The 13,099-nt window shown below is 50.3% G+C and overlaps 1 protein-coding gene across 1 annotated transcript; it reads left to right on the top strand.

Moving 5' to 3' along the window:
* Positions 1-11,876: 11,876 nt before the first annotated feature.
* Positions 11,877-12,804, top strand: LOC116625476 (homeobox protein NANOG-like). The gene is given in 2 exon segments (XM_032394052.1): positions 11,877-12,388; positions 12,390-12,804. Coding segments are annotated over 2 exon segments (927 nt in total).
* The last annotated feature ends 295 nt before the right edge of the window (positions 12,805-13,099 follow it).

Consider the following 13,099-nt stretch of genomic DNA (forward strand, 5'->3'; position numbering starts at 1 on the left):
CAACCAGCAGACAGGTGCCAGAAATAAATGCTTGTTATGGAATACCAGTGAATTTGGGGGCGATTTGTTATGCAACATTGTTGTGGCAGCAGCTGACCAATACACACCAATAGTATTCCCAGACTGGGGCGCAGAGATTTTAAAAGTTTAATAAAAGAAGGTCCCAATGTTTAAGAAGCTCACAGTTGAGTGAGGGAGCAGACTTGTACACAGATGCACAACACAGGTAGGTGCTGTTACAAATGTATGAGTCATAGAGACCCTGAGATGGGGTGGAGGGCTCTGCTCCTCCTGGGAGACCAGAGAACCCTTCCCAGCGTGGTGACTCAGACTGAGAGTCAACAGGCAAATCAGGAAGGGAAAGGGCCTTTAAAGCAAAAAGGAAGTGTGTGCGGTGTCCATGAATCTGCCACCATTCAGCCTGACTGGAGCACAGGATGTTAGGGGAAAGAATACTGAGGAATGGAGTTAAAATTGCTGGGGGGGGTCCCACCACTCTGCACCCCATTGCAACCAGAGCATCATCCGCCCCCAGAATCCCTGCAGAAAAACCTGATGTAAAAACCTGAAAATGGTTAGAGACTTTGAAGCAGTGGAAGAAAAATTTGACCTGAAATCCGTATAACAAGAAATGAAATCACAACCTTAAAAAATGCTAGAACCTCCACATGAGGCCTGCTCGTCAGGCTCTGCCTGCTGGAGACCAAGGACCTTAGAAACAGTATTACCCAGACTGGCGGGATCTGGAAGTCAGCAAAGACTTGGAAAGAAAAGATACCCAGAAGGATAAAGATCTAAGTGGGCTGAGGTCTCCCAAGCAGGAAAAAAAGAAATGACAAGATGTCAGTTGACCAAAATGTAGGTTTCTGCCCTCGGGGCAAGATTCCCCCTGGCCTCTCCTGCGCGAGGGCAGCAGATCCTGAAGAGCTCCCCGGTCGGGTGCCAGGACCGAGAGGCAAGGGCTTCCAGCGTATTCTGCATCGCAGGAACCACCCTGGGAATTTTAACCATTTCACGTTTTACTCTTAGTGTATCTGTTAGGGTTCAGCCAGGGGAACAGAGCCGCCATGAGTGTGATGGGTTAGGGGTTTATGGACATTGGACCTTACATACATGTGGGTAAGCTGGGGATGGAGGGCAAAGGTGGGAGATCAAAGAAAAGTCGCTCGCTGGTCCCCCCGAAGCACAGAGCGGGCAAATGGCTCCTTGGGGGAAATTCAGGAAGTCACGTACAAATGGCAGCGTTAGTGGGCTGCACTGGGCAGGCTGTGGAAAGGACTGGGACCTCGAGCCCTGTGTGGCGGCTGTTACTCCAGACCCGCGGCCAGGAGCTGCGGGGGGGGCGGGGGGGGTGTCACATGGGGCCCTGGGCAGTGACCACAAGGATGAATAGAGGCTCATGCCTCAGTCGCTGGGGAAGCTTTTGGTGCAGCGGCCAGGCGGCTCAAGTCAAACTGACTTCTTACAAAAATCTAGGGGTAGAACTCATCCCAGGCTAGGGGTTCAACGATGTCCTCAGGCCCGGCCCAGTCCCATTGCTAAGCTCTGCTGTCACCACGCTGTCTTCTCCATTGGTTGGGAATGTCCTGGCAAACAACCAGAAATATGACCGACCGCGGCCGCACATGGCAGGAAAAGCCATAAAGGACACTTCTGGCAAAAGGGGCCCCTGGCTTGGTTGCAGCTACGGGAACCGAGACCAGCCCAGGAGACAGAAATTCCCCAGGAAGAGCAGGGCGAATGCGGAGGACCGCAGAGGAGGTGGGGCGAAACGGGAGTTAGAGTAGAAGGGAGACCTGCCCTTGTGTGAAACCACAGGCAAAGGGAAAGAAACAATATATAAAAAATGATTTAGCATCTACAAAACCACAACTAACTAGAATTCGTAACAGAAGGAATAACTCTCTGAAAGAGCAGTAGCAGTGACGACAAAGCAGAGCGTAGCTTTGCTGGACCTCAGCTCGGAACGTGGAAGTGGACAGACTCCGATTTCTCCCTGATCTGTCAGCGTCTGCAAATGCACACGGATGCACCGTGAGCACTCACGTGGGGGTTACAGATAGATTTAAGCAGGAAGGCAAATTCCCAAAGACAGGATCTGCAAACGATGAGAGCAGCCGAGCGAACAAGCGATGTCACGAAGTCGGTATTTTGGGGGATCATGAGCAGTACCGCTCACCCCTCCCAGTCACCCTGGAAATCCCAGCCATTGATCTGAGGTTGCCGGTTACGGGGGCAGACGTGTCCGTGTAAATCCGTGATCCCTGCCGGGAAACAACGGGGAGGGGTGTTCGCGTGGCTGGGGGTCAGGCTGTCATGGCGTCAGTGCTCGGCGCACAGTGCTGTGGCCGCCAGCGGTCCATGACCAGGCATCTGTCCACGTGGCGTCGCTGCGCAGCGGGAGCCTTCACACCCCTGGGGTTCAGGTTGTCTTATAGCTTCAGTTGGGCTCTGGCGCCCTAAAATATGTTCAGCACTTCAAACGAAGTAAGTGACATTTGTGGAAGGAATTTAAACTATAACTGAGTTTGAGAAATAATAGACCCCATAGACCACGAACAGAGCTGGGCTCTTGATGAGAAATTCTCTCCTTCAGGTCCCGTTTGACCCACTCACGCCTCTGAGATCCTGGCCTGTTTTCTGCGAGGGGCTGTGATTCAATCAGAGCCTGGGTGCCTGATTGAGGCAGCACGGAACATTCCGGGCACTGGACTCAGGGGCAGTCCAGCTGACCCTCACTGTTCGTGGACTCGGCATTCAGGGATCTGCATGCTCACTAAGATTGAGTGCTCGCCCAGGAACCCGCACAGGCCAGCAACACAGTGGGGTACCTGTCATTCCGCTGGGGTCACCGTGACCAAGCATCACCCACGGGCGCTTACAGAACAGACATTTGTTGCCTCACAACCTCGAGGCTGCAGATCTAAGATCAAGGTGTCGCAGGGCTGGCCTCTCCTCGGCTTGCAGACCCACCTTCCCGCCAGTCCTTGCGCGGCCTTTCCTCTGCCCACGAGTGCTGGCTCTGCGCGTCCCAGTCTCCCCTGAGGACACCAGTCAGATTGGATGAGGGCCCATCCCAGCGACCTCAGTTTAGCTCAGTCGCCTCTGTAAAGGCCTGTCTCCCATACAGTCACTCCCTGGGGTGCTCGGGGTTAGGACGTTGGTGCGTGAACTTGCAGAGGGGACACAGCCCGGCCCTCACGGTCACGCGGCGCACACGTTTCCTGCTGAGGTGGAACAAGGCCACGCTCTGCCTGCCCGTGGCAGCTCTCACGCTGTAAACAAGTGTCCCTTTCACGGTCTGTTTAGCTCACCTGATTCACATTGTTGTGCTTTCTGTTGGGAATTTTGCTATTAAAACGGTCAGACACAGCGCCGAGGTGCTGGCTCGTGTTTTCAAGCTCAGGAGGCTGCCGTGCGCCTTATGGACGAAATGTGTGTGGGAGGTGAGTGTCGTTCAGGCCTGTGTTATGATGCCATCATCCTGAGGTCAGAGTTAACGAATCACCAGTCTACACTAACTAAGGTGTCCATAAACATAAGCACACATAACACAAAGTAACTGTTGACCGACTGACAAAAACGGGACCAGAGGCTCATGGGAACATGACCCTGTGCTTCCCCAGGAAAAAGTCCAGAATTTGCTAATTCGGGACTCACAATAACTTCATGGGACCCAACTCTGAGTAACTTAGAACCCACTAAAGCTTGATGCACATCTAGGCTGAAGGAGATGCTTTGAACTGCCTTTCGGCTTAACTTACTTCATTTGTTGCCCACCCTCCCCCACCCCAAATCAATCTCACCACCCGTGGCCTGAATGTCCAGATGTTTTCATAAACTCCTTCATGGAGGTTGCAAAGCCTTCCCTAAAATCGGTATGGTACAGTTTGTTTCTTTAAAAGAGGGAGCACCAAGCAAAGAAAGACTTTGATTATAGGTATCTGGGAAACTGTTCCGTGAGCTCTATTTATGCATCAACTTGTCATTCAAATTCGAACCATCTGTGTTTATTGTTTCTTCCACGTAAAAGAAAAGGAAAGTACATGATATGATCGAGAAAGAAAGGGAGGGAGGAAGCGAGGGAGGGAGGGGGAGGAAGGGACTCCACGCGAAGTAAGTCATCCACAAGCAAGCCCCGTGTGGCTGAAGCAGCCCTGAATGAGCACCTCTGCCTGCAAGCACTCCTGGCCAGTCTCCTTGAAAGAAAGAGAACTAACCCTTACCCACGATATCTCAGTTGATCAGGACAACGACGCAGAGAGCAGGTTATTGTCCCTGTCTTAGGTTGGGTTGTCCGTACAGCAAAGAAAAGATTTGGGTGTTTCTGAGAGTGGCCCCAGGGAGCATAGCCAGGGAGTGGGGAAGCGAGACAGAGGAGGAAGACGGATAACCAGGTGTGTGAATGTGAAGGTTCTTGCTGTGAGAACTCTCGCAGAGGCTGTGCACAACGCCCAGAAGTGCCCTCCCCCAGCAGTGAGGTAGCTGGGGTGTTCATCCACCACCCCCTTTCTGCACTGGCCGAGTCTCCCTCCTGGGGCATTAACGTGCATCACCCTCCTGTGGCGCGAGAGTGGACTCAGGTGGGGGACACAGGGAGCTGCTAGTGAGTGTAAGATCTACCCATGGGGACCCCTGGTAGGGCCAAGAGGATGTGGGTGGGGCACTGAGTCGAAGTCTCTGTTTTACGGGTGAAAAATGGGAGGTAGCGTGTTCAAGGTTACCCATGGTAACCGAGAGAGAGGGTGTAGTAGTTATCACTTGCCGTGTAATAAAGAAGACGTCTCCCAAGTTGGGCCTGGGGCCACCCCACTCCAGTCTCTGCCTCTGCGGCCGCAGCGCTCCCTCCATGCTCAGGTCCCAGAACTTTCCAGATTCTCTCTCCTTCTTGTCCACCTGGTGGAGGATGTGGGCTGCAGAAATCTCCCCAGCATCTAAACTTCTGCTCTCTTTCCAACTGCCTGCCTGCCCCCATTCAGGTATTTATTTCCTCCAGAGTGACATGAAGTCTGGGGATGTTGACTCCACAATATTTATACCAAATTTCTCTACCTTCTATCTAGGCTTTAATTTTTAAAACTTGAAATTCCATGATTTGATTTGACATTCCATTTTCCCTCAGGCTAGGAGCCACCAGGGAGGTCACTGGGTTATAAGTGACAAGTTTCGGAGACTAACAGAGAAGAGGAACATGGTGACTTCTCCACACAGTCATCCCTAAACACAAGTGACCTCATTTACCCCTTACCAGCTACCATCCTTACTCTACAGATAAAGGAACAAATTCGGGGAGAGATAGAGTGACTGGCCCAAAGTCACAGGTAGTGTAGTGTCAGAGTCCAAAATCTGTGACTTTCCACATGGTGGCCCTTGGATAGTTCTTGAAAAGACCGAAGGATCGTTCTCCCGGGTAACTGGGCTTCTTCCTGCAGCCCGGGGCTCAAATTACAACACAGAATCTGACAAAAAGATGAGCGTTTGAAAGCTGGACTGTCATGGGAAATCTGGGCGTGTGCGTGCCACGCGGATCCTTATCAATCCCAACACAGTAGCAGGTCTTGAAGCATCCATGTTATTAAATTTGTGTTTCCGTCGCTTTCTGTGTGTTTTTCGGCATCCTGTAATTCTGCTCTTGCTGGCGGTGACTGCTCTTAGCGGGAATTGACTCTGTCCTGGGCAAAGCAGCAGTAATCCTAATAATAGTAGGCCACGAATCTTCCGTGATGCACATTTTGAATGTGTATTTTCTTCCCACTTAATGTTTTATTTTTTTTTAAAGATTTTATTTATTTATTTGACAGAGACATAGCGAGAGCAGGAGCACAAGCAGGGGTAGTGGGAAAGGGATAAGCAGGCTTCCTGCGGAGCAGGGAGCCCGATGAGGGGCTCAATCCAGGACCCTGGGATCATGACCTGAGCCGAAGGCAGATGCCAGGCGCTCTAGAGGAGAACCCGTGCTTGGTCCCCTGGCTGCCCCTGGCTGCTGGCGATCCTGGGCCTGGGGCCACCCCACTCCAGTCTCTGCCTCTGCGGCCGCAGCGCTTCCTCCCCTCCTGTCTCTGTGTTTCTTGTAAGGACACTGGTCACTGGACTCCGGCGCCACCAAGAAAACCGGATGATCCCCTCATCTCAAGATCCTTAATTATGTCTGCAAAGACCCTTTTCCCAAATAAGGCCACAATCACAGATGGCAGGGATTAGGACATGGACGTATCTTTGGGGGGCCGCCATCCAGCCCACTGTGCGTCTTCACTGGTTAGGGTGGGTCTTTCAATGGGATGGTGCAAAGTTCTTGACATAATAGCTGAGGTTTGGCAGGCACAATAAGGCAAGGATCGAGAAGGAGTTTTGATAAATACAGTTGTTTGATAAACAAATGTTTTGCCCTGTTGAGGTCTCTGTCTTAGAAAATGTATGTTTGGGAAATCTGTGGTTCAGAGGAGTTGGTTTTGGAGAAGTTCCTGATGCAAGTGATAGCAAAGTGAGAAGCTACTGGACTCCCAACACGGGATGGGGGTCTCAGCACCAACCCCGCCAAGGAGCGACCCTGCTGGGAATGGTACTGGCCAGGCTTCCTAGAATCATGGCGAGAAAACAGACCATAGATGATCCTAGCTAGGAATCAGCTTCAGATACCAGCTGAATCCTGGGAGTGGGGCAGGGAACACAGCTTCCCATTGGACACCAGCCAGAGAACGCACACAGGGCAAAGCAATCCCTCTTATTGGAGACCAGCAGGCATGAGGCCAGGGGCGCTCCCTGACCCAGTGCTCTGGGTGGGGGTGCTCCTTTACCCACAGATGCCTCCTTGGGAGAGCAGGAATGCTGGAAGATTGAATAGTCCCCCAAAAGATGGTATTTAGGGTGGTAGAGGCTGGTTGGACAAATGTAAAGTCTCCCTCCCACCCTTGATTCCAGCCGGGTGGGACCCTGCTAAGGAAAATCAGGCCCGGGGTAGGAAACAAAGAAACTGTGTTTTATGGGCACGTCTGCGTGGGTGAACATTTGAGACGCTGCGGTAGGAATGTGAGTGAGGTGGAAAGAAGGGATTTGGGAGTCCCGGGGGAAGGGAGAGTTGGCACTGTCAGAATGATGAACAGGGCGCTGGCAGGCCATCGAAGCAAGCTTGCTGCAGAGATTGCTCGATCCTGCCTCGGAGGGTGTGGTGCTCCTCGTGCAGGCTGGGATGGCCAGAGAAACCTGCTCTGTAACCTGCGTCCCCCTACACCTACTTCACCTCGGGGGTTTCTTTTTCTTTTTTTGTGGGATGCCCGCTGGGAACTACACACCTAGAGCAGGAAGAAGAGAGACCCAGGCCCAGACCCCGGGAACACCAGCACTCAGCTGAGGGATACACCAGGGAGGAGGAGCCAGGGAAGTCACGAGGGGGGAAGATGGAGGCACGGTGGAAGAGGCACCACGAAAATGATGTTGAGAAGCCCACAGATAAGCTTCAGGGCTGCCGGAAGGTGCCATAGAGCATCACCTAATCTGCTTGGCCAACAGTGGCCATGGCATATGGAGTAGGGTGCTCTCACTCCGCAGGGGCTCTGGAAAACCCCTGGCCCGGCCCATGCCGCTGGCCCAACATCTGCCCTCTCTCCTGTCCTCGAGAGTCTCCGCCTTTGTCCTCTTGGACAATAAAGATCCAGCCCCAGATGCCCTTGGTCTTGGGAGCATTAGAGCTTCTCTGGCCTTTACGAGTGCATTGTCTCCAGCTTACCAGCGAGGGATTTCTTTCTGGAAACAGAACAGCATCACCACTGCCCACTTAGGTTTCTCTTGAGAAATGGGTCACGGTGTCGCCCTGAGTGCTACTGAGGCCCAGAGGTGCAAAAGAGCAGGGTTGGTGACATCCCTTCATCCCCTGTCTGTGGCTGGGGTGGGCCTGTGTATCTAGGAAGACTGTGCTGAGACATGAGGCCACTGCCCTGCCCCTGAATCACAACGGCATACTTTATGTCTACCCAAAAACAGCATCCCGAAGGAAAAGAAGCAGTATCTGCCTGGCCGCTCACCTGTGTGGCTGAGAAATGCAAAATCATTACAGTCCACCAAAGCACTATTTCCGGTTACGGCGTATAAAATTCCCTGAGTGGAGGGATCGGAAAGGAATCAGCAGTTTTGGGGCCCAGGAGGTTCCGGATTCCACCACAACTTCATTCATCATCTCTGGTTACTTTGATCTGTGACGGTCTGTGGCGGCCCTTGCGGTTCCTTGCCGGATTTGCTGACAGGTGTACTGAATCATGTCTCCCCGAGTCACTCACTCCCTGCAAACGGGCTTCCCCTTCTGACAGGTGGAGGGGGGCAGAGCCTTAGCAGCATCACTTGGATTCTGCACCCCCAGGCATCCCAACACCTGCAAGAGAAATCGGGGACCAATACGCCTCATCTTACCTGAGGCAACTGTGGGTTTCCACTTAGATTCACGCCTCCTGACGTTACCAGTCTCCCAACAGTGATTACCTTACCACCACGCGGCTTTGCTCGCGGGAATGAATTTTCCCCACAGAGGGCATCCAAAGGAGCAATGCTGTGATCTCCAAACATCCCATTTGGTCAGGATTTGAAGAATATTTATGTTGTTCGTCAGGGGCTGGGTGGTCTCTAATGTAAGCTTATGTTTTAAATGTACCACTTGCTCCGGAGCCTAAATATTCACAGCAGCACTGTTCACAATAGACAAAAGGTGGAAACGACCCAAGTGCCCAGGGACAGAGGAATGGATAACCGAAATGTGCTCCATACATTCTCTATATGGTGTTTTATAAGTAGCATATTCCATTTATACATGTATTTACACATAAATGGAATATTATTCAGCCTTAAAAAGCAGGGAAGTTCTGGCACCTGCTACAATAGGGATGGACCTTGACGTTATGCTCCGTGAAATAAGCCAGTCACAAAACAGGAATCCTATATGTTTGCACTTCTGTAAGGTCCCAGGAGTCGTTGATTCACAGAGACAGAAAGTAGAATGGTAGTTTCGGGAGGCTGGGGAGGCAGTGGGGGTCAGTGTAATCAGGACAGAGTCTCAGTGTGAGGAGACAAACGGTGGCAAAGGATGGACAACAGTGTGAGCATGCTCAATGCCACAGAGCCCTGTGAGGGTAAATTTTATGTGTATCTTGCCATAATAAAAACATTACGAGTGGTTATCTGTGAGGAATAGAACTTGGGACAAAGGACGACTGGGTTTTGTTATAAGCCTTGTGATAGTATTTGATTTTTAATTACATATATGTAATACTTGTATAGGTATTAATTTAAAAAATCAAACACAGGGCTCCTGGGTGGTTCAGTCAGTTAAGCATCTGACTCTTGGTTTTGGCTCAGGTCATGATCTCAGGGTCATGGAGTCGAGTCCCGCGTTGGGCTGTGCACAGAGTCTGCTTGTCTCTCTCCCTCTGCTGTCCCACTCCCCTCCTCTCTCAATCTATCTATAAAATAGATAAATAATCTTCTTTTAAAATCAAACATAATAAGTGTATCTTTTAGTTGGAGGAAGAGGAAACACATGTAAGAGTATAGAAAAACAGCCATCTCTATCCCATGTGTCTTATCTCGCCAGAATGAGAAATACCATATTTTTCTTCCCTAATACAACTGACAGAGGGGCACCTGGGGGGCTCAGTCAGTGAAGCGTCTGCGTTCAGCTCAGGTCATGATCCCAGGGTCCTGGCATCGAGTTCCGCGTCCCTGCTCAGTGGGGAGTCTGCTTCTTCCTCTGCCCTTTCCCCCTGCTCATGATCTCTATCTTTCATGCTCTCTCTCTCAAATAAGTAAATAAAATCTTTAAAAAAAAAAAAACTGGCAGAGATGTGGATGCAGTTTGGAATGACTGAGCTCTTACATCAGACATCCTTCTCTTAGGAAAAGGGAAGGCCTTTTGTTCACATTTTTCAAAGCACGCTCATAAACATCTGATTCGATGTCACACCTTCATATTATGAGGAAGTGCATCTTCATTTTTAAAATAAGGAAACTAAAACTCGGGTTAATGATAAATTTCCTGGCGTAGAAGCCTCAGTGCCTACTACGACCACACGGATCACGGAAGAGCGAATGCGCCAGATACCCACGGTCAGCGGGAGCACCATTGTCTCTAGAAGTCATTGACAGTTAACAAAACTGTCATCTGTTTACCCATCATCTGTCTTCTGTCTGTGTCCTCTGTCCTCTGCGTTCAGTCTGGGTACTATCTGTATTTACCTGTCCCCTGAAACAGCACCCGCTCACATCCTCGGCCCAGGCTGGCATTCGCCCAGGACTCCTCACGTCTAACACAGTGCCATGGCCGCTGCATTCGAAGGAGCCCACTCTGAAAGCACACCGTGTGTCCTCAAAGCTGTCGTCCCACCGCGTGTGAGACACGCGTGCAGCGCCCGGAGTGGTCATCCGCGCGTTGCTTCCCAGGCGTTTCCAGCACAAACGGATATGTCTCTTCCAAGGACAGCATGTGGGGGACTCACTGGTGAAATGAAGCAGGCCTGCCGATGAAGTGAGCTCGGACAGGAGAGGCTAAACACCACTAACTCCTTCCAGTTTGGGGGTGGGGGGAGGAATTCAGCATAGCTGTCTGTGCTTCGGCTGCAGAAGGTATTAACTGCCAGGCCCCCATTTGGCGAGGCTAGCGAGAAACGCAGAGATGCAGGAGAAATCTGCGAGGGAAATAGTGGGCGGCCCTGCCTGCGGGCGGTGTTAGAATAACCTGAACGCTCCTGCTCTATCAGCCTGGACATCTGGTGCGTGGAGTAAATCTACAACTAGTTATGTATCGTCTTGTTCAGTAATGCTTTTTTTATTTAGCGGCAAACTCTTAAAGTAGTAATAAACTGAAAAAAAAACGCATGTTTGATACAAGGACTGGGTTTCCTTTTCTCTGGATGCGATGACAAAGACATCATTGACACACCATGCTTGTGGACACTGAGCATCCACCACGGGGGCCCTGGGATCACCCCACACACACACATGCAAACCAGGAAAGGGCAAACCTGCTGGAGAAGCTCAGCATCTGCTTCAGAAGTTCACTGCCATGGAACTCCACTCAGAGATACATTATAACAACATGCGCAGGTGCATTTACATAGTGATCTCTGAAGCATGACTTTCCCCTTAGATCAAATGATCCTTCTTGTAAATTCATGTTGCTCATTTCCTCACACGTACACGAAAGGGGAGCAAAAGCTAATGTGCTCTCGCTTCTTCTGCCAGACGTTTTCACCAGCAGCCACGTGACGCCAGTCAGGGCCAAGAGATGTGTCCAACAGAACATCAGTTCATTCCAGCTGGAGTTAGATTTTTTTTTTCCCATCCCCTTTGAAAATGCATACCGTTGAAGATAAAATACCTAAAACTGTGATGAATGCCATGGGAAAGTCAGAAAGTTCAGCGCTGGAGATCAATACTGGGGGCTGTGATAACACGATACACTTGATGGAGAACGCTAGCAAGGTAAAAACAACATTCGTACTAAATTGTAAGATTCTGTGGGGCAAACACATACCTGGAACTTGGTTGTGCTGCAGACATAATTATTTCCAAATACACAGCAGTATTCCGCCAATGCAGACAGACTCTGTGCCTGTCAGAATTTACAGTATGTTATTTATGCACACAGTAACTGAACTACAAAAACACTGGAGTAAAACTGATGACAAACTTTTTTTAAAAATTCAGCACTTTCGGGCTCCATTGGGCTGGTTGGCTCTTACTGTTGCAGTGGTGACGCACTTCATCCTGTCTTTCTCAGACTCTTAACATCTGGAGGTCTTTCTACTCTTCTCAGCTCTTCCACCTAGATCCATAAGCCTGGGCCTTTCTTACAATCTCGCTCTTTTTTTTTTTCCGTCTACCCTTAACTCACCAACATGAGTGCAGATCCAGCTCTGCCCCTATGCCCGCCTGGCCCCGAAGCACCCAGTTCTAGGGACTCTTCTCCAATGCCTGAGATTTACGGGCCTGAAGAAAATTATGCATCCCTGCAAACGTCATCTGCTGAGACACCCCACGCGGAGACCGTCTCTCCTCTTCCTTCGTCCATGGATCTGCTTGTTCAGGACAGCCCCGACTCCTCCACCAGTCCCAGGGTAAAACCACCACCCACTTCTGGAGAGGAGAGAACAGTGAGGAAGGAAGATACGGCCCAGGGCAAGAAACAGAAGATCAGGACCGTGTTTTCTCAGACCCAACTCTATGTCCTCAATGATCGATTTCAGAGACAGAAATACCTCAGTCTCCAGCAGATGCAAGAACTTTCCAACATTCTGAATCTTAGCTATAAGCAGGTGAAGACCTGGTTCCAGAACCAGAGAATGAAATGTAAGAGGTGGCAGAAAAACCACTGGCCAAAGGAGAGCAAGAGTGTGAGTCAGCACACCAACCGCAGAATACCCAGGCTTCTATTCCTACCACCAGGGATACCTGAGGAACACTTCCGGAAACCTTCCAATATGGAGCAACCAGACCTGGAATAACCCGAATTGGAGCAACCAGACCTGGAACAGCCAGTCTTGGAGCAACCACTCCTGGAATGGCCAGTCTTGGAGCAACCATTCCTGGGCCAGTCAGACCTGGTGCCCCCAAGCCTGGAACAATCAGCTCCAAAACTGTGGAGAGGAATCTCTGCAGCCCCAGATCCAGTTCCAGCAAAATTCCATCAGTGATTTGGAGTCCATCTTAGAAACTTCTGGGGAAAGCCATAGCGTAATACAACAATCTGCTAAGTATTTTAGTACCCAGCAAATAATGGATTTGTTCCCAAATTACTCTGTGAACATACAGCCTGAAGATGTGTGACGATGAGTATATTATTCGATCTCAGTTTGGGTGGTGGCTGTTATTCTCCTAGGCTTTGTCTTTTAGGTCCTATATATCTCTGCCTCGATATTCTGTTTTCCATTATTCTTACTGTGTCCATTGAGGGGGTACGATTGGAGTCAAAGTGGTTTCAGTAGCATTGGCTCTATGGACAACATGATAAAAGGTGTTTCTCGCTATAGATAACTAGATACAATACTAATGTGGATATCTTTAGGCTCTAGAATCTAACCTCAAGAATGGGAAGTGAAGATACAAAGACGTGTGATGAAGG

This window comes from Phoca vitulina, unplaced genomic scaffold (assembly GCF_004348235.1).
Source record: "Phoca vitulina isolate PV1807 unplaced genomic scaffold, GSC_HSeal_1.0 scaffold79, whole genome shotgun sequence".
NCBI classification, from domain to species: domain Eukaryota; kingdom Metazoa; phylum Chordata; class Mammalia; order Carnivora; family Phocidae; genus Phoca; species Phoca vitulina.